General features: G+C 54.2%; 1 protein-coding gene across 3 annotated transcripts; it reads left to right on the forward strand.

The window, feature by feature from the left end:
• Positions 1-4,506: 4,506 nt before the first annotated feature.
• Positions 4,507-21,779, forward strand: TRPV6 (transient receptor potential cation channel subfamily V member 6). Of its 3 annotated transcripts, NM_001082776.1 has the most exon segments (15): positions 4,644-4,773; positions 15,113-15,210; positions 15,305-15,427; positions 15,785-15,922; positions 16,200-16,298; positions 16,434-16,609; positions 17,049-17,195; positions 17,276-17,488; positions 17,760-17,846; positions 17,944-18,020; positions 18,244-18,409; positions 19,163-19,229; positions 19,573-19,841; positions 20,876-20,982; positions 21,288-21,779. In NM_001082776.1, coding segments are annotated over 15 exon segments (2,178 nt in total). In that variant the 5' UTR covers positions 4,644-4,645; the 3' UTR covers positions 21,571-21,779.
• Positions 21,780-21,806: the final 27 nt, after the last annotated feature.

Here is a 21,806-nt window from a genome sequence, read left to right on the forward strand (position 1 = left end):
ATTCCCACCACCAGCTCCACCTGTGAACCCTCTTCCCCTTGGCCTTTCCCTAGAACTTTTCTAGGGCGCCGAATAGGGTCTGAAGCTCGTCATACGATGACCCCATGGTATGCAGGCTTAGTGGAACCTGGTGGAGAGGGTGCAGGAAATGAGGACTCAGGTCGGAGGGGACAAATCTGTAACTGTCAAGTGGGACGAGCAAGGCGGGTGAGGGACTGAAGTCACATTTGGGGAAAAGCTCGTGGCCGCGCTGCAGAACTCAGACTCCTGACCGCGGGTGCTACAGTGGCTGTGTACACTTGGAGCCACTTGACGCTCCTATTTCTTCAGACTCTCAGGTGTTTTTGTTGAAGGTTGGAGGGTTTCTGCACACAGCACCATTCAGGGAGCAACAGCCGGCACTGCAGCCCAGCTCGGCGGCTCCCAGCAGGTACCCCAGCAGTGTGCTGCTGCACACCCCGGCCCAGGGCGGTGCTGTGCTGGGTGTGTGACCCACTGATCTGTCACCGGGGCCTTTACAAGCTTTATGAGCTGGCACTCAGAGCTTGTGAACCCAGTGACTGGAACAAACTCCAAGCTGGCGCGTGGTGATTTTGACCTCAGTGCTCCAAGCTGGCTCCATCCTCATGACCCCTGGCCTCCCTCGCCAGCCCGGCTCAGGACCGCAGAGCTGAGGGGACAGCCTGAAGAGGGCCAGTAGAACCACAAGGACGAGGGTGCAGGGCTGGGAGGACTGGACTCCTGTAGAGAAGGGAGGGACAAGAGACCTGGGCTCCTTGGAGACCTCAGACTTGTAGACTCAGGCACATAGGCACACGCACACCCCACAAAACCCACACATTTCCATACACTACACAACACACACAGTTCCATATAAAACGTGCCAAACACACATAAAACTACACAACTCTGTACACACACAAAACACACAACACCACATACATACATCATTCCACACAACACACACACGCATACATCACATGCACCACACATACCATATACACAAAACACGCAGCACACAAATGTACATAACACGGCATATGCACATGCTACATAACAGACTAGACACAGCATGCCCACCACACACACACACACACACACACACACACACTCACACTAGCAGAGACTAACACCATGGGAGCAGAGGCAGTTCAAGAGGAAGAAAGGCAAACACAGAAAGACACAGAACAAGCACAATGCAGATGAAGCTGGAAACAAGCATCCTGTTTTTGCTTTAAATCAGTGGTTCTCCATCAGCCCCCCGGGGCGGTACCTGAGGGGAGAGAGGGGCTTCTGCTGCTGGTGCGCAGGGCTCTCCGTATTTGCTCACCCTGCAGTGCCCAGGACTAGGCGGCCCCACCACGAAGATCAACCATGCCCAGGGCAGGAAAAGGCCCCAAATGCGGAAATGAGCGTCTAGCCCCACACGTCCTGACCCATGCACCCACCAGGAGTCTCCGCTGACTACCTCCAGCCCCGCTGCCGCCACGGGTGGGGCCCTGCAGGCCAGCCAGGCACACCCAGTGACCTGCTGCCCAGTGGACCCTTTCACTCAGAGCTTGAGGCTCAGCCTGAGGCAGGAAGAACTGGCTAGAAGAAGCCCCTCCTGCATATCAGCCTGTCATCAGCACGTCCAGGAAGACCCTCAGTTCTCCCAACCCTGGTAGATTCAGACCCCTGCCCTTCTCCCCAGGGCTTGCCTGGAGATCGCCATGTGGTCGGGGCCGATGGCAGTCACCAAGATCTGGCACTCACTGTCAGGGAGGGGACCATTGCGAGGGAAGGCCCCCTGGGCAGCACCACACACCTTGAATTTGGACTCTGGGCAAAGGTCTTGGAGAGTCTCAAAAGTTGGGGCCAGAGCCTGTGACTGTCCTCCCATGCCGTCCGGTCTCCCTCTCACTCCCCTCCCACCCAACACTGACAGCCTCCCAGATGAGGACTCCCCTTGTTTCCACATTACAGAACCGATCGCTCTCAGGCCCAGTCAGGAGCTGCTGTCCCTGCCATTCTCCAGGGAGAGAGAGGGCCCGGGCATTGTTGTCCTGGGGACCAGGAATCCAGGGTCCATAGCTTTCAGCCGTGGGCCTGCGAGTGAGAGGAGGGGATGCCAGTGTGTGAGGAGTGCCACTGCCCATGGCCCACCCTGTCCCCCTGTCCCCAGGACACAGTGTTGGGTCCAAGGACTGAGAGCAAGCACCTGGCTGTATCCAGCAAACTAAGATCCATTCCTACGCCTCCACGTTCATGCCTGCTTTGAGTCCGTGCTCAGTTTCCCATCCGTGGCTAATCCTGCAAGGGCAGCAGCAGGTGGAGGCAGCTGGGGAAGGGACACGAAGCTGAAACACAAGATTTCCTCCCGTCTTCCCTCCCCAGCATGATGCCAATCGGATGGGGTCTTGGCCTGGAGCTGGGTGGCATGGAGAGGTGGTTGGGTCACAGGCAGATAAACACTGGCTTAATGAGCACAAAGGTCCTGGGTTCAAGGTTTGGATTCTAGCACCTCCCCCTCCCAGCCTGAACCCACTGACCTGGGTGGGTGGGGAAGGCAGCTAATCTGAGAGCACGCTGTTTACTCAGGGCTGTATGGCCTGGCCTAAGGCCCAACAGTAGGAATACAAGTGGCTTTCCGTTTGAAGGTGTCCCTTCTGCACTCCATCTAGAGACACCCACCCTGAACCCAGGCAGCCCCTCTCCCTACGCAAACGCTCACCCATGCACATACACACAGCACACACCCCACAGCAGCCACCCACATCCACATACGTACACAAAACAACACACACACACTAATCACACCACACACCATGCACAACACATGCCACACATAGCATGTCCATTTAGAAACACAATTTGAGGACATTTCCAAAGTTCATGGGGAATGGAATTAAAAGAATGTGCATTTGCCACGAACTTTTTGAAATGTCTTTGTGATCAGGTACCGCATTCACCACATACCATAGACACATGTACACACACCAGTTACACCATAAACCTGCCCATACACACCACCCTTGCACACAAGCACCCAGACCACACACAACATCATACACCACACATACATCCCACCCACACCGTACACACCCTCGTCAACACTCCTTCAGACAGGACAAAACAGAGCCTGAAGCTCGGGAGTGGCCCCCTCTCTGGGGACTCTACCGCCAGGCCCCTGGCCCGGGCCACCCAGTCCCTGGCTTGTAGGGGGACATTGGGTGAGCCACAGCCTCCGTTTCTTCCAAATGGGAAAGTTAAACGGAAGGATTCCTACGGTGGCTCCAGCAAGCTTGCCCAGAGCCACACTGCGGGTGGAGGACGGGCTGTGCTTTGTGTGTGTCTCTCCCGTGTGCCTGCGCCTGTCAGCTCTCTTCAAGTGCAGGCTGTCATTTGGGGGGTGGGGGCAGAGGGAGGAGGTGGGCTGGGTGTCAGAGTGGGTCTGAGTCTTGACCCTGCCACTTCTGTGGCCTCAGGTGCTTTGCTTTGGTTTTCTTGCTGGGTAGGATGGGGAGGACAAAACCTGCCTCTCAGCCTCTCCCAGGTTTATGAGCGCGCACTCAGTTAAAGGGCCCCCTGCACAGTAGCAGGTGCGCAAACCTGCCGCTCTGAAAGGCAGCTGATAAAATGCTTGCAGAGTCTGGGGCATGTTCTTTCTAAAGAACCTCTTTGTATTTGAAGTTTTAAGTTTAACTGTATTGTGTCTGGAACCCTACCACATAGGCAGGTATATGGTTTTGGGCTGGGTCTCCAGGCCCCAGAGCAGGGGCTTCCACAGTTAGATTTTGCGCCCTGAGTAGGGAGCTCAAAAGGAATTTTCCATCTTTAAAGGACTGTAAAATAAGCAAAAACCAAATAAGGATGCACATCAGAGGTGGCGTTTGACTTGCAACGTCACGTCTTTACATTGACCACCTGGAGGAGGGACTCGGTGGGAACCGAGAACCCAGGCCATTTGTACACCTGTTCCGGTCCAGGCAAGAAGGAAAGCCGGAAAAGCAGAGACGCCCAAGTTTCCAGGACCTGAGCGGGGGAGGTTCTGAAACTGAAGGGGGAGGAGGCAGACAGAAAAGTCACAGTGAGAAAACAGGGACCACTTTGGGGACCCTCCATCCTGGGAGTGGACCTGCTCTGCCTTATGTCCAACCTATCTGGGCCTTTCCAGAAAAGGTCACAGGCTGTCCCAAAGTCCAGGGGAGAGTGCTGTAATCTCTTTGAAGGCCTCTCCTGCGGTGACTGGCCTTGGGGCAGGAAGAGAGACCAGGGTGGAGGAAGAGTTGGAGTTGACGTAAGCCACCCCTCCACCGCCAGTAGGCCGGTCTGTAGGGCCTGTCTCTTTAAATCTCAGGTAATTTGGGAGGAGAGAGGGAGTGTCCCTACAGCTCCTGCTCACTCCCGGCTGGAGCTCCGGAGGGACAGGACTAGCCCAGCGGGGGCCCTGGCCCTGCCAAGTGTAACAGAATCAGAGCCCTCTCCAGCACGACTGGAGAGGCCACAGGCAGTCTCGCAGGGCCTGGCACGGAAGTAGGAGGACACGGGGCCTCTACAGTGGGAGGGCACGTCAGCCCTTCGGGGGACTGATGTGGCCCCAAGGCTGAATTCAGTCAGGGTCTGGCCTTGGCCTCAACCCCCCAAGGAGCCGGCCCTACACTCCATGGGGTTGTCGCTGCCCAAGGAGAAGGGGCTAGTTCTCTGTCTATGGAGAAAGTTCTGCAGATGGTTCCAGAGACAGGAGTCATGGGCTCAGAGCCGAGATGAGCAAAACCTGCTGCAGCAGAAGAGGTAAGTCTCACTCCGCCCACCATCACCCTGCCGGCTTCCCATCTGCTGTACTGGACAGATGGTGCTCCCAGCTCTGCACTGGCCCCTTGGGAGCATTCTTTTGTCTCTGGTATGTTGGGCAGTGGGTCTAGCGCCCCAGGATCCCAGGTGAGAGAGGAGGGGCGGGGATGCGTACAGGTGCTAGACGTCTTCTTTACGAGCCCATTCAATCCTGCAAGCCTCTTTGTGAGTACTGCCCCAAGAGCCGGGTCCTGTACAGGTTACAGAATCCCAGCCCCCCTCCATACTCCTCCCCCAAAAGGTGCTGGCAGGTACGGCAACACCTTGTCTCTGCTCCCTGCCCTAGAACAGTCTCAGGCAGAAACGCACAGTATGTGTGTGTAGGCATGTGGGAATGAATGAATGGTTGAATGAATGACACTGCAAACACAAAATAAGACCGTGAACATAGTCGCCACTCCGCATCACACGCGACGGGGCTGTAGCATGGGAGAAGCACGAAGAGCAGCAAAACTCGCACCTAGAAAATACGAGATTGCTTTTATTTTCTGTCGGTGAGAGGTGGCACGGTACTAGATGCCAAGTGCCCCATGTGCTTAGGACCAGTGCTCACCCACTCTGTCTGGCAGGTTGGGGAGCTTGAGGCTTTGAGCTCTAGGCCCCGAGTTGCTTCCAGCCCCTGGAAACGTTCCTAAACACGTCTGATGTGCCCTCTGACGGCTGCTTAGAGTGCGAGTTAGGAGCGGGAGGGGAGGAGAATGCCGGGAGCCCTGCCTGTGGTCTCCTCTCCGTGGTCTCCTGTAGGCTTCCCCACTCAGCTGTGGCAGCTGGAAGGACATCCTGCCCTGGGGGACTTTCTTTAAGCAGGCAGATGGAATGTCCGATCCCAGCGCCAAGCCTCCTGTTTTCCTGTCTTCGAGCTCAGAAGGCGGGGGCCTGCCGTACACCGAGCCGGGGGCTGCCAGGGACCCAGAGTTTGTTCTTTGCTTAAGGATTCCGGGCTGTGCTGCTGCTCTGAGTCGGGGCTTCCTGTCTCTCACACCAGTCACCCACTTATCTCCCCCCAGGCCTGGGAGAGTGCGTGCTGGGGTGCATGTCTGACTGATGACATCTTGGAGAAATAGAATGGCATTGTTGTTTGAGTCGAGGTCGTCACTGATCCCACACATCCTCTTCCCACTCTTGGGACCATGGGGCTGGGGGCACCAGGCACAGAGCACAGACAGGCCTGGGGGTTTGGAAGGGCGGGAGGAGGTTCCCTGTGGGTTGCTGGAGGGGACGAGCAGAGTGAAGACTGAGCCTGGAGCAGGCGTCCACCGGTCCTGTCTGCCCCCGTGTCTTCCCAAGCCTATCCATGGGGGCCCTCTGCAGCCTTGGGCTGGGAAGGCCTGATGCGCCCCCATTCCCCGCTCTCCCTATCTGCTCCCACATTCCTCAAGCCCCTTCTTCCTGGTGCCTGGAACGTTGGCTCCTCTTTGGGTGGGTCTTTCCCAGAGGATGCTAACATTGCCAGGGAGGGGAGTTTCCCAGCCAGACAAAGGGAAGGCACTCAGACAACCACACAGGGGTGGGGTGACCCTGTACATAGGGACAACGCGGACTGTGAGGAGCTGGTGCAGAGCTGGTTACCGTCACCTGCCTTGTCCTGGATAATCCCAACAACAGCTCCCTGTGGGAGGAAGCTCGTGTTATCCCCACAGGAGCCGGGCAGGCCCCGAGCCCAGTGCAAGTAAATCCGTGCGATGGGGGACGCAGAGGAGGGCTTTGCAGTGGGGGTGGGTGGGACTCCAGGAGCGGAGGTTGGAGAAGGAAAGGCTTTTGGGCCTCTCCGGCATGTCGGGGAACCCCACATTCCTCTCCGGGGCAGACTTCTCTTGGGGCTCAGTCGTGCGGCCTCCACCGCTTCAGTGCAGGTGGTTGAGCTCCAAGCCGTACTACAGATCACCTCTCCCTCGGGCTCGAGTTCTCCCTGCTATCCCGTGCATCAGACGTTCACTGAGCACAGGACACTGCTCCAGGTCTTCAGAAATGAGCATGACAGATCTGCTGTGCTCCAGGGGCTCCCATTCTGAGGGCCAAAACCCACCAACACGCACGCGCAGTTGCCCCTCTGACGCAATCCACCACAATGGAAACGCTGAACAACAAGCATTTGATTTTTCCGGCCATGGACAGTGCAGTTAGGCCTGTGATGGCCGTGTCTGTACTGAACACGTGTGCCTTTTTCCTCTTGTTGTGATTCCCTAAAAAATATAGTGTAGCAACGGTTCTCATAACATTGACATTGTAGTAGGTGTGATACTGATCTAGAGACGGTCTAAAGTTGGCAGGAGGATGTGTGTGGGTTAGATGCAAATGACCCTTTGTATGCAGAACTTTTGCTGGTGGATTTTGGTATCCCTGGGGGCAGGGGAGTGGGGGGTGGGTGTGGTCCTGATATCACACACACAGATGTCGGGGTGACTTTTTAAAAAATTTATTGTTTTTTAAGATTCATTTATTTATTTGAGAGGTAGAGCTACAGACACAGAGAGGGAGAAACTGCTGGTTAACTCCCCAGATGGCCACAACGGCCAGGGCTGACCCAGGCCAAAAGCCAGGAGCCAGGAGCTTCATCTGTGTCTCCCACATGGGTGCAGGGGCCCAAACAGTCGGGCCATCCTCTGCTGCTTTCCCAGGCCATCAGCAGGGAGCTGGATCAGAAGTGGAGCAGCTGGGATACAAACCGGTGCCCACATGGAATGTCGGCACCTCAGGCGGCGTCCCCAGAGGGTGACGTTTCTGAGCTAAAGGTAAGCTCGCAGAATGTCACAAGGTTATCCAGTGTTAGGGGAGCATAGAGGAGGAAGCCCTGGCATCTGACTTTTGACTGGTGTGACGTTTGAGGGACAGCTTCACACCAGCCAAAACCTGACTCCCCCAGCTCTGCCTCTCCCGAGCTGGCACTCTCTCTCCCCAGGGACAGTTTGGAGAGGAGGCAGCACATGCAGGAGATATTCCTGTGGTTAGACAGATAACTGTCTGAATACATATGAATTGAAGAGTGTTAAAAATAAGCCCTGCAACTCTCCACGGGATCAAGTGCTCCCATCTCAGGAAACCACACACACACACACACACACACACACACACACACACACGTGCATCACCACCTCTACGCACACGGGTCTCCTTACGTGCATAAAAGGAATTGCAGCAGTTAGGGAGGCTGCGGCTAACAGTCACTTTCCCTGGGGCTTTAGCTTCCTCATCCGCTGGCCAGGAACCTGATCTGGAAGGAGGTGGAGGGAGGTGACCCAAAGTACCGATGTCTGTCTCCTCCCCACACATGACTGATCCCTCAGCACAGCCCTGGAGTCTGCCCCCCACCCCCGAGAAAAATCAGGAGGAGCCACAAAACAAGAAGAACCACATAATTGAGATGCGAGAGCCTGGGGCAGTGTTCTTGGCCCAGCATTGTGCCTTTAACTCTGCAATCTTCTGGCAATCATTCGGCCGTGCTACCCTAGGTTCCTTTTCTGAAAAACGGGAGGACTACTCTGCCCACTGGACAGGGCTGTGAGGAGCAACAGGGATCACAAGAGAGAAGCTGCTTTGGAAAATAAAAAGCGCATTGACAAATGAGGTGCAGAGGCTTGAGCCACGGTGTGCAGCGCTGTATCCCATATGGGTGCCGGTTCGTGTCCCGGCTGTTCCAGTTCTGATCCAGTTCCCTGCTGGTGTGCTTGGGAAAGCAGCAGAAGATGGCCCAAGTGATTGGGCCCCTGTCACACACGTGGGGAACCCAGATGAAGCTCCTGGCCCCTGGCTTTGGTCCAACCCAGCCCTGGCCGTTGCAGCCATTTGAAGAGTGAGCCTGCAGATGGAAATTCTCTTTCTCTGTGTCTCTCTTTCTCTGTCTGTCACTCTGCTTTTCAAATAAAATATCAATCTTTAAAAATCAACCAGTAAAAAGGCAACTGCCAGTGATTCTGGAGTTTGGAGAGGCTGTGAACTCTCCTACAGAAATGTACCCACTGAGGAATGCATGTTCCAAGTGTACCACTCCCAACCCCACCCACAGAGCACACTGGGCTGAGACTTGGGGAGAAACCAGCAGGACCCTTGCATGCCTGTGGGCCCCTTGTGTCTTCTCTAACTCTGCTTCCAAGCCTGGGGACCACAGCGTGGGGAGAGAGAAGTGGCAAACACGACAGTCGTCAAGGCTAGGTCCCCCACTTCCTTGACCAAGTCACTCCAGAGCTCCAGGCTGCTTTCTCTGTTGCATGCACAGTTAGACTTGCTAGCCCTAAAATTCATATTTGAACTTTCCTAAAGACTCTTTTGATCCTGCCTTGCTCCCCAGCAACCAAAACGTAACCGGACTCTCACGTGGCACACACAGACGAACACATCCCTGAGAACCCGGGGAGCAGAGGAGGGGTGGGGTGCAGGAACAGAGAAGGCAAATCAGGGACCGTGAGGGAGAGATCACCAATCCATTAACTCAACCAGTGATGTGCTAGGATCTGTGCTGGAAGTCCACAGCTGGATTTCCACCTGCCAAATACTGAACTCGGCTGTTCAATTTTATAATTGCCCAGGAAAATAAAAATTGTAGATCCCAGAAAGACCTTTCATATTGTTATAATTTCAGATTCGCTCCCTAATTTCTTCTTGCTAGTTAATCAGCAGGAACTTAAAAGTCTTCATCTCTTTGTTTCTCCTTTGTTGAGTATTTAATGATCTGTTAGAAAACATTTTTATGTATAGGGAATTTCTAATTCTCGTTCATGTGAACAATCCTTTTTCTAAAGTGAGTTATGAATAATTGCACCCCTAAGTCCGGATTTCTCCACTTGGCATGACTGACGTTTCAGCAGGCAAATTCTTAGTAATGGGGGGCTGTGCTGGGTATGACGTTAGTGGTGCCACTGCCCTCCACCCACCAGATGCCAACAGCACCCGCCCTGCCCTCCCTGAACTGGGACCTAAACTCCTGTGAGGGGCTGCTCTGGCCGCCCCAAGCACCAGACTCTCTGGATAACTACTCTTTGAGCCTTCTTTGTGGAGCCCAAGGATTGTCTGCTGTTGGGGGGTGGGGGAGCAGTCTGCTTTACTGCTAATGAGCTAGAGCGCCCTCTTCTGCCCCCTTGTGGTTCCATCATGTATTGCAAGTCATAGCTGATACCCTAGGAACCCATCCATAACCCAGCCCTCATTTTCTGGATTCTGGAGTTTGCAACCAGAGGGAACCTTCTAGAACTGAGTCATAAGCTGGTACTTGGCCCATGGTGCAATCCAACTGTACCACCAGATAAAGTACAAACACCGATTTAATCTGAATTTCCCATAATGAGTAAGTTGTTACTCATTAGTATGTCTCAACTATTGCATGGGGTATACTAACACTAAGAAAAAGTTTATGTCTCTAAAATGCACATTTACCCAGGCATTTTGTGATTTTACTTGGCAAACATAGAAACCCTGGGTCTGACACTAATCTGTGCCCTCTGCAGGCCCCAGGGCATCAGCAGAGACAAGGCAAGGGACACACAGAGAATGGAGGTGTGTGGGGCATGTGTGTGGGCTTCAGAGTGGGTTAGGCCTAGAAGGGAAATCCTTGGTGGCCTATTGTAAAGCAAGAGATACACACAAGCGCTGAAACAAAAGTAAGGCAAAGCAAAGACTCACATTTCCTGGAGTGTGTGTGTGTGTGAGGTGTGTGTTGTCTGTGTGTGGTGTTTAGGAGAAGTGTAGTATGTATATTGTGTCTGAGTGTGATACATATGAGGGTGCGTGTGTGGTGTTTAGTGTGAGTGTGATGTGTGTGTTCTGTGTGAGTGTGGTATGTGTGTGGTTTTTGTGAGTGTGGTGTGTGTGGTATATATGTGTGATGTGTGTTGTATGTGTGTGGTGTGTTTGAGTATATGGTGTGCGTTGTATGATTGTGGCGTGTGTAGTATGTGTGGTATGTGTGTTCTATGTGTGTGGTGTGAGTATGATATGGTGTGTGTTGTGTGAGTGTATTGTGTGTGGTGTGTTTATGATATGGTGTGTGTTGTGTGTGATTGTGGTGTGTGTGGCATGTGTGTTCTGTGTGTGGTGTGTGTGTATGATATGGTGTGTGTTGTATGTGTATTTGTGTGTGGTGTATGATATGCTATGTGTTGTGAGTGTATTGTGTGTGGTGTGTGTATGATGTGTGTTGTGTGTGATTGTGGTGTGTGTGGTATGTGTGTTCTGTGTGTGTGGTGTGTGTATGATATGGTGTGTGCTGTGTGTGATTGTGGTGTGTGTGGTATGTGTATTTGTGTGTGGTATGAGTATGATATGCTGTGTGTTGTGAGTGTACTGTGTGGTGTGTGTATGATGTGTGTTGTGTGTGATTGTGGTGTGTGTGGTACGTGTATTTGTGTGTGGTATGAGTATGATATGCTGTGTGTTGTGAGTGTACTGTGTGGTGTGTGTATGATGTGTGTTGTGTGTGATTGTGGTGTGTGTGGTGTGTGTATGATATGGTGTGTGTTTTGAGTGTACTGTGTGGTGTGTGTATGATGTGTGTGGTATGTGTGTTCTGTGTGTGTGGTGTGTGTATGATATGGTGTGTGTTGTGTGTGATTGTGGTGTGTGTGGTATGTGTATTTGTGTGTGGTGTGAGTATGATATGCTGTGTATTGTGTGAGTGTACTGTGTGGTGTGTGTTGTGTGTGATTGTGGTATGTGTGGTATGTATGTTCTGTGTGTGTGGTGTGAGTATGATATGCTGTGTGTTTTGAGTGTACTGTGTGGTGTGTGTATGATGTGTGTTGTGTGTGATTGTGGTGTGTGTGGTATGTGTGTTCTGTGTGTGTGGTGTGTGTATGATATGGTGTGTGTTGTGTGTGATTGTGGTGTGTGTATGATGTGTGTTGTGTGTGATTGTGGTGTGTGTGGTGTGTGTATGATATGGTGTGTGTTGTGTGTGATTGTGGTGTGTGTGGTATGTGTGTTCTGTGTGTGTGGTGTGAGTATGATATGCTGTGTGTTTTGAGTGTACTGTGTGGTGTGTGTATGATGTGTGTTGTGTGTGATTGTGGTGTGTGTGGTATGTGTATTTGTGTGTGGTGTGAGTATGATATGCTGTGTGTTTTGAGTGTACTGTGTGGTGTGTGTATGATGTGTGTTGTGTGTGATTGTGGTGTGTGTGGTGTGTGTATGATATGGTGTGTGTTGTGTGTGATTGTGGTGTGTGTATGATGTGTGTTGTGTGTGATTGTGGTGTGTGTGGTGTGTGTATGATATGGTGTGTGTTGTGTGTGTTGTGTACGTGTGTGTGTGTTGGGAAAGCTTTGCCTGCCCCCCGCCCCCCGTCCTAGGGCCAGCCCCAGAAGCTCTGTGTGGAGGGTTCGGGCGGTTGTAGAAGCGGTGGTGGTGGTGACGAGCGCAGGACACTTGTTTTGCAGCTGTGTCTGCATACCGCGCATGCTGCTTTCACTTGGATTACGCGTTTGCTCAGCGTCGTCTTGGAGGGTGGCTGATGGAGATAATGCGAGAGGCAGGAAAGCCAAACCACCCCACTGCCCTGCTGCTCACTCGCTTGCCCCGTGGCCAGCAGGAGTGAGACTCGGTCCCATGTGAGGTGTGCAAGCGTGCTTCAGAACATCTGCGCAAAAGCAGAATTTAAAAATGAGTTTATTTTGGTGCCCAAAATTTTTGGTGAAAACCAATGTTTCTGGAAAACATGTGATGAGAAAAGACTGCATGCATTTCAAAAGTCATTGCACCAAAATAAACTCATACTTTTAATTCCATTTCTTTCCATGAGCTATTAGGAGTCCCCTGGTGTCCATCAGTGTGGTGTTCAATGCAGACAATGAACAAGCAGCGAGGTGGGGGTTGAGTTCTAGGAGGAAGGAGCCCTGTGGCACAGGCGTAGGGTGTGCACTGCAGGGCTGAGGCATGTGGCCAGACCGAGAGGCTGGTGGAAGCAGTGTGTGGGAGGAACAAGGGACGTAAAGAACCTCTGTGTGCCTCTCCTTGGGTATTGCAGGGCCCTGGGACTTTCGTGAGCTGTAGTTGCATTTGCCTCTTGGAGAAATTATCTGGGCTGGGGGTGGATGGGGTGCAGGGAAAACAGTTAGGAGAACATTTCGCCAGCGCTGGGCTAGGGAACAAAGACATGTTGGAAAAGCAAAGGACTGACTGCAGAGGGAACTCCGCTCAAAGGCTGCCATGAGACCTGCAGGGGAGGGTGGGGCCATGTTCGGAGGGATGTGTGGCTCACTTCTCCTCCCCTGATCACACTCCCACCCCAGGTCTTGCAGTGTATTTCTCGCCGCCGCCAGCATTTCAGGAGCTCAGAAGAGTGTGAGAACCTGTCTGTGACTTCTTGTGTGTCACACAATTGGCCATCTATGGGTAAATAGGGTTATTTCATCCATTCCCGTAGCAAGACCAAATGGCTCCAGACTGAGAGAGAAAATTGAACCAAAGTGAACCAAGTGTCTTCCTTAAGATAAGTTCTGATTTTAAGAGAGATTTTTAGTTCATTGTAAGATGATTTGGGAGTCAGAGGAGATGAGCAGCAGGTGATAAGTAAGGGGAGACTATAATCTGACTTGGGACCAGCTATTAACAAAAAGGATCTATGAATCCAAAACAAAATAAACCCGAGAAGGTCAGAAGGTAGAACGGAAGCATTCACAACCGCACGAACGTCAACGGACGAATCATCTCGTTGGATTTCCCGGCTTCTCTGCACCTGTCACTGTGGGCCATAATTTATATCTCCAAGGTGCTAATAGCTGAAATAACAAGGCATTTATGGCCCTAGACGTAGCTGCTCTGAGCATGATGGAGAACATTGTTTCTCAAACTTTAATGTGCACTGCTCGAAAATGGACACTCCCCAGCTTGCCTCTGATTTATTGTCTCAGGTGTTCCACATGCAGGAGCCACACTGGCGTGGCTGGCTTGAGCAACACTTCCCAAACATGAGTGTGCCTACATTTCCTGCAAGTGTCCATGTGATGCCAATGATCCATTGAGTCATAAGTTTTCAATTTAGTGCCTATTTCAAATTTCCGTAAGTGGTATAATTACTGCTCAAATTACTGCTCAGTTGAAGTCTTTTTTTTTTTTTTTTTTTTTTGACAGGCAGAGTGGACAGTGAGAGAGAGAGACAGAGAGAAAGGTCTTCCTTTTGTTGTTGGTTCACCCTCCAATGGCCGCTGCGGCCGGCGCATTGCGCTGATCTGATGGCAGGAGCCAGGAGCCAGGTACTTATCCTGGTCTCCCATGGGGTGCAGGGCCCAAGCACTTGGGCCATCCTCCACTGCACTCCCTGGCCACAGCAGAGAGCTGGCCTGGAAGAGGAGCAACCAGGACAGAATCCGGCGCCCCAACCGGGACTAGAACCTGGTGTGCCGGCGCCGCTAGGCGGAGGATTAGCCTAGTGAGCCGCGGCGCCGGCCCTCAGTTGAAGTCTTTATAGGTACCTGGCATATAAGAAGATGTGGCATAATGTGTTAAGAAGGAAGATTGTAGAGATTAAGATGTGAGAAGGAGGGAGAGGAAGAAAGGGAGAGAGGGGGAGAGGGGAGAGGGGGAGAGGAAGAGGGAGAGGGAGAGAGGGGGAGAGGGAGTGGGAGAAGGAGAGGGAGAGGGAGAGGGAGAGGGAGAGGGAGAGGGAGAGGGAGAGGGAGAGGGAGAGGGAGAATGAATGAGCAACCAGGTGGAAGAGGAGCCTAGAGCCAGGCCACCAGGCTTTTTCTCATGGGCCGTTGTTGCTTTCTGAGTGAGCCCTGAAGCTGTCATTGGAAAGAAAGTGCCAGGATCCAAGGGTTTGCTGAGAAGGTGGGATAGGCAGAACATCACGGAACAGGAGAAAACCTGCTCACCTCTGCATATTGACTTCCTTTACAAACATGAGGGAGGAATGCCTTGCACACCCAGTTCATGCAAAACAAGGCTTATCCTGCAGGGCAATCTCAGGGCACCTGGTGAGGATTGAGCAGGACCACTCCAGAGGTAAACTGGTCTGGAGGTGAAAGCATGCCAAAGTGAAACCCCACCCATCCTCACCGGACACGCACAGACAGCCCATTCACACACTGTCTGTTCTGGTCCCAGCACCCGGGGGCCAGGAAACCAGGCGCTGGCAGTCTCCTACACAAGCGAAATGAGCAGTCACTGTGTGTTACCTCTCAGTAGAAGAGAGAGCTAGCTGCAGAGGCCTCGCCTGCCTGGATCAGGGACCGCCAGGCCCACCGGAGGCTAAGGCACACGTGTGCATGCACAGTGGTGCAAAGCCACCACCTCTCCTTCTGCTAATGAGCCTGCTCACTATTGCTGCCTTCCCCATCCCGTTCTCCGTCAGGATCTGGGAGTCTCCTCTCCTTCTAGCTGCCAAAGAGAACAATGTCCAGGCTCTGAACAAGCTGCTCAAGTATGATTCCTGTGAGGTGCACCAGAGAGGTAAGGAGCACAGTGCCCAGATCACATGGGGCTCTCAGGGCCTGGGATCCTGCTGCCCCACAGAAGCCACGACTCTTCTCTCTATAAATGCCAGGAGCCCTGGGGGAGACAGCACTGCACATCGCAGCCCTCTACGACAACCTGGAGGCCGCCATGGTGCTGATGGAGGCAGCCCCAGATCTGGTCTTTGAGCCCATGACATCTGAACTGTATGAAGGTGAGAGCCAGGGCTTGGGATGGAGAGAAGGGGTGGCCTGTTGGCAATTTCAAGCCATCCCTGTGGGACACAGCTTGAGGGAAGTGCAGAGCAGATCGGCACCCCCGTACACGTGATTCCCATCTCTGGAAGTCCTCCTGCTTCCCTGGCAGTCACGGTTGCCCATCATTGGAACACCTGGCCCTGCAATGGCAGGGGACAGGCAGAGGCAGCAGCTGGAAACCTGGGGACCCCGAGTATCCATGGGGTCCTTGCGTTCTGTCCCAAGCTGCCCTGCAGATGAGCATGGGTACACGCGGGAGGGACCCCTGAAGGATCCTGCAGACAGACCATGACTGAAAGCTGTCTCTGGGCCAGGTCAGACTGCACTGCACATCGCTGTCATGAACCAGAACCTGAACCTGGTGCGCGCACTGCTTGCTCGTGGGGCCAGCGTCTCTGCCAGAGCTACAGGTGCTGCCTTCCGCCGCAGTCCCCACAACCTCATCTACTACGGTGAGAGCCAGGGCTGGGCGGGGAGCAAGGGGAGGTGGGGAGGTGGGCAGGGGCAGAGGGCCGGTAGACTTAGGGGGGCCCTGTTCTCAGCTCCATCTGTCATGTAGTAGGAAGGGCTTAAAACCAGAGGCCAGTTCTTCCCATGGATCTCTGCACCAGCTGGACAAGGGTCTCTAACCAAGCCTGAGCTGAGAAGTAGGGTGCAGAAGGCAGTCACCTGGGGCAGACCAGCTCTCTGTCCTGCACCCTCCTGCCATGTGTCCCTCTGTGTCCCCAGGAGAGCACCCTTTGTCCTTTGCTGCCTGTGTGGGCAGCGAGGAGATCGTGAGGCTGCTCATTGAGCACGGAGCCGACATCCGGGCCCAGGACTCCCTGGGTAAGAGTTGGACAGGCAGTGGCTGGGATGCTGCAAGGGTGTGGGAGTGGGGCAGGAAGAGGCTGGCCCCAGGGAGCTGGTGGGGCCACCGGGGACTCAGGCCAGTGTCCACATGAACCCTGTGTCCTCCCCCAGGAAACACGGTGCTGCACATCCTCATCCTGCAGTCCAACAAGACCTTTGCCTGCCAGATGTACAACCTGCTGCTGTCCTACGATGGGCACAGTGACCACCTGCAGTCCCTGGAACTTGTGCCCAACCACCAGGGCCTCACTCCCTTCAAGCTGGCAGGGGTGGAGGGCAACACTGTGGTGAGGGCACCCCCAGCCCTGTGCTGGCTCCGTAAGGACGTTCATCATATTCAGCTGGCCCTGGGAGGAAATGGGTGTGAACACACATCCCTGATGCTCAGGTCCCCTGCTCAGTTCAGTGGGGCCTGCTCTCTCTGTCCCCTGTCCCCTCTCTTGCCCAGTTTCTCCGCTCTGAGTGTTAGTCTAGTTTCAGGTGGGGATCGCATGAAATGCCCAGACCTCCTGACCCCTTCAGCCCCCAGAGCAGGAGCCCTGTGGTCTCTCACTTCCTTTCCCAAGCACTAGTAGGAGTCCTAGGGAGGAAGGGGTTCTGCTGCCCTCCAGAGACTGCGGCCATTAGCTGAGGGCCCCTCTCCTCTCCAGTGGTGCCATGCCGTCCACTCTCTGTGACTACTGCCTTGTCACTGCTGCCGACTCACCTCCACGCTGTGCCCCCCAGATGTTCCAGCACCTGATGCAGAAGCGGAAGTACATCCAGTGGACATACGGGCCGCTGACGTCCACGCTCTATGACCTCACGGAGATCGACTCCTCGGGGGATGAGCAGTCCCTGCTGGAACTTATCGTCACCACCAAGAAGCGGGAGGTACGGGGTCCTCCGAGCAGTGGGGAGCTGGGAGCGCTGCCCGTGGCCGGCAGCTGCCCGTCGTACTCGTTCGGCTGCAGGCTCGCCACATCCTGGACCAGACGCCAGTGAAGGAGCTGGTGAGCCTCAAGTGGAAGAGGTATGGGCGGCCGTACTTCTGCGTGCTGGGTGCCATCTACCTGCTCTACATCATCTGCTTCACCATGTGCTGCATCTACCGCCCCCTGAAGCTCAGGACCAGCAACCGCACCGACCCCCGGGACAACACCCTCTTACAGCAGAAGCTCCTCCAGGTAAGAGCCCGGAGCCGTGATCAGGGGACGACACTGTGCTCTCAGACTGGTGTCGCCTCCCTGCTCCGTTCCACGTTCCCTCCCTCAGCTGCGTCTCAAGCACACGTGTGTGTAGGCACGCTCTCTGTCTCTCTCCCCTTCTCCTCCCAAGAGCAGTTTGGGAGTATGACAGATGAACAGAATCTGATGGGACAGTGGTCCTAGGCACTGGGGGAGGCCAGGCAAGGACCTAGGATCTGAGTGCTTTGACCGTCCCTCCCACCATGCACAGGAAGCCTACGTGACCTCCCGGGATGACATCCGCCTGGTGGGAGAGCTGGTGACCGTCATCGGGGCCATGATCATCTTGCTGGTGGAGGTGCGTGCCTGGCACCCAGGGCGAGGCTGTCTGCTCCAGGGAGTGGCCTGTGCCCTGGGCTAGGAAGTGCCCGTGTGTCTCTCTGACTTCTCTCCAGATTCCAGATATCTTCAGGTTGGGGGTCACTCGCTTCTTCGGACATACCATCCTTGGGGGCCCATTCCATGTCCTCATGTAAGTCTCCCTACTCCCTCGCCTCCACACGTTCCCTCCCAGGACTCCAGCTGGTGGATTTCTGGCTTCCTAGAGAACCTTACCTCCAGAGGTCCCTCTCCAGTGATGCGTGTGAGCCCCTGCGTCTGCATGTGTGGGTGCCAGCCCAGTGAGGCTCCTGCTGTCAGGCTCCAGGATGACCCCAGCCCGCCTCTCACCTCCCCGCTTCCTGCTCTCCCCCCAGCATCACCTATGCCTTCATGGTGTTGATGACCATGGTCATGCGGCTCACCAATACAGACGGGGAGGTGGTGCCCATGTCCTTTGCCCTGGTGCTGGGCTGGTGCAATGTCATGTATTTTGCCCGAGGATTCCAGATGCTAGGCCCCTTCACCATCATGATCCAGAAGGTCAGTGCCTCCTCTCTAGCTTCCTAGAACTAAGTCCTAACCAAGGACCAAGTATTTCTTTTTCTTTTCTTTTTTTTTTTTTTTAAAGATGTATTAATTTACGTGAAAGGCAAGGCACAGAGAGGAAGACACACACATACACACACAACAACAAAGACAGGGGAAGAGAGAGAGAGAGAGAGAGAGAGAGAGAGAGAGATCTTCCATCTGCTGATTCACTCCCCAAATGGCCGCAATGGCCAGAGCTGGGCCTGGTCAAAGCCAGGAGCCTGGAGCTTCATCCAGGTCTCCCACTCGGGTGCAGGGGCCCAGGTACTCAGGCCATCCTCCACTGCTTTTCCCAGGCCATTAGCAGGGAGCTGGATCAGAAGTGGAACAGCTGGGGTTTGAACTGGTGCCCATATGGGACGCCAGCATCACAGGCAGTGGCTTCACCTGTTACGCCACAATCCTGGCTCCATGTATTTCTATAAAATGTTTCTACATTGTAACTATTTCAGGCATTGTGAGGCATGTGTGTTTTTTTAAAATCACATTTTCTGCTTCTTTTTGATTTTTAAACAATCTTTGAAGGTAAAGTAGAAACTATGGCCATATCAAAACAGGCAGGCAGACTTGACCTGCAGGCCATAGTTAGCCAAGCCCTGTCCTAGAGGGTGGACTTGTTAGACCTATCAGGGTTAGACCTGTTGGCACTGGATGGGACAATTGCTCAGGGAATGTGTGGTGTTCTCTCTGCCTCCTCCACTCTAGATGATTTTTGGTGACCTCATGAGATTCTGCTGGCTGATGGCCGTGGTCATCTTGGGCTTTGCTTCAGGTAAATCACCTGTCTACGGGCAGGGGGTGTGGCACAGGAGGGGGGATTGGGGTGACTGGAGAGTGTAGAAGAAGGCCTCTGGCTAAGCGAGGGGAAGAGGGGGGCAATGGGATGTCCCTCCAAGGTGAGGGACTACCAGCAGTGTTAGGGAGAGATGGCTCTCGGGAGCAGGAGGCGGAACCTGAAGAAAGTCAGGGGACATAGAATCTGGAGTGTGGAGTGTTGAGAGGGCTGGCATGGTGAGCTAGAGACAAGGGCACAGGACTCATGCGTAGCAGGGAGCTGGCGGGGGGCTGGTCACCGCATGCTTGCTGTGTAACTCTCACTCCCTTGGGTGGAGCAGCCTTCTACATCATCTTCCAGACGCAGGACCCGGATGAGCTGGGCCATTTCTACAGCTACCCCATGGCACTGTTCAGCACCTTTGAGCTGTTCCTCACCATCATCGACGGCCCCGCCAACTACGCCGTGGACCTGCCCTTCATGTACTGCATCACCTACGCCGCCTTCGGCATCATCGCCACACTGCTCATGCTCAACCTGCTCATCGCCATGATGGGTGACACTCACTGGCGGGTGGCCCACGAGCGAGATGAGCTCTGGAGGGCCCAGGTGAGCCCCCTGGTGGCTGGCGGGGTTCCTGCAAGCCATTCCCTTCCCACCCCAGACTGCCTAAGCTCAGAAAGAGGTAGGGTATTTTGACGCTACTTGTTTGGACAGTTACTGTACTGTATGCAGACATAATGCAAATGTATGGAAGAACTGGATTAGAAACACCACTGAAGAGTATTGGAGTCACTGGGAGAATTCCGGACAGCTTTCTCAACAATTAGAACCTCTGCCTTTTTGAGAATAAATAACAAGAAATAAATCTAAGTGTGGTAAAACTTCCTTCAGTGAATTTTGTTCCCAAATAAAAACTGGAGTATCAAGTCTCCTTGACAATAGTGAAATCTGCAAAATTCGACCCAGAAAAATGGGACGTGTTAAAAATAATGTCACAAAAACTTCCTATGGTAGCAGGAGCTATCTTCAGGCACACTGCCAGGGTGGGGATAAAAGACAATGAGATGAATCAAATCCTCACTTAAAAATATACTTAGGAAATAATTTATCTCAACAAAAATAATTCCAGCAAAATAAAAATGGAATTTCCCCAGACTGGAAGGCATTGAAGTATGGTGGGTAGAAAACAGAGCGGAAAAGCTAAGCTGGCAACGTGGGGTTGGCTCCGGAAAGTGTTTTTCCCAAGAAAATGTACTGAGATTAGGTCTCGCAGTAGGATGTTTATATTTGTAAGCGACTTGTAGGTCTGTGAAGTCATAATACCCTGGGTTCAGTTTGCTTTGCTCTCGTCCCAGCTCTCCTTGCAGCAAGTCTGCTTCCCGCATCCCACCTGGCTTGGCCACGGATGCCAAGTCACTGGGTGAAGACTTGAGGGCTCAAGTCCCATTGAGTCTTTCCTACAAGGAGGCTGAACAAAGGTCACAGCACCTCCCCAGGCCAGGGGTGTCGTTCATCACCTCGGAGGCCCACGGGCTCCCGGCATCCTCTCTTCCCCCGCCCCCTCTTCTCAGGCTACTCGGCTCCTTTCTCCGTCTGTACCCGGCCTCATGGCTCACTGCCCTGTCCTTCCCCACCTGCAGGTTGTGGCCACCACCGTGATGCTGGAGCGGAAGTTGCCACGCTGCCTGTGGCCTCGCTCTGGGATCTGCGGACGCAAGTACGGCCTGGGGGACCGCTGGTTCCTGCGGTGAGTGACAGCGTGGGGGTGGGCGTCCCCTGAGCTGTCCTGCTGGCCCCCTCGCTTTGCTCAGACAACCTTCTGCTCCCAGGGGCCCTGCGGCTTGGCCTCCTTGCCTGAGCAGCGTGAGCGTCCTCGGGGCAGGTGGCCCAGAGCCTGCGGCTTGCTGACGCCTGGCTGCCTGCCGGTGGACTGGAACCCCTTGCGCCACTAGCTGCAGGGAAGGGAACCAGCTCACACCGGTGGCCGGGGTGGGGATGCAGGACACGAGCACTGTGTGAGCCCTGCTCTTCAACACCTGCCGTGTCCTACAGGGTGGAAGACAGGCAGGATCTCAACCGGCATCGGATGCGGCGCTATGCGCAGGCCTTCAACAGCCTGGGCTCCGACGACCTGGACAAAGACTCGGAGGAGAAACTGGAGCTGCGCCACCCGTTGGGCCCCCGCCAGCCCTTCCCTATGCCCGCGTTGTCTCGAAGCGCCTCCCGCAGCAGCATGAACTGGGAGAAACTTCGCCAAGGGGCCCTAAGGAGAGACCTGCGGGGGGTGATCAACCGGGCGCTGGAAGATGAGGAAGGCTGGGAATACCAGATCTGAGCTCGCGCTCTCGCTGGGAACATCCAAGCACAACTCGCAGAAGCGCCACATCCCGAGGCCAGTCTCCCAGGTCCAGCGAGAAAGGGGAGGAGCAAGACCTCCCAGGGCGGCGCGCTGCGGGTGGCTGCCGCCCGTCTGTCTCCACCGAGGCTGCTGCGGTGCACAGCGCACCAGGCATTCCTAGTCCCCGACGAAGTCCCACTGCACAGCCGAGCACTTTAAGGACACGCTCGCCT

Source organism: Oryctolagus cuniculus, chromosome 3 (genome assembly GCF_051225735.1).
Source record: "Oryctolagus cuniculus isolate XC-2025 breed Fujian yellow rabbit chromosome 3, ASM5122573v1, whole genome shotgun sequence".
Lineage (NCBI taxonomy): Eukaryota > Metazoa > Chordata > Mammalia > Lagomorpha > Leporidae > Oryctolagus > Oryctolagus cuniculus.

Bases quoted from the DNA above. Each gene is read 5' to 3' on its own strand.
- TRPV6 (XM_051835095.3), top strand. The intron at 17,196-17,275 runs GTACGGGGTCCT...GTTCGGCTGCAG, and splicing joins TCACCACCAAGAAGCGGGAG to GCTCGCCACATCCTGGACCA. The intron at 20,983-21,287 runs GTGAGTGACAGC...CGTGTCCTACAG, and splicing joins GGGGACCGCTGGTTCCTGCG to GGTGGAAGACAGGCAGGATC.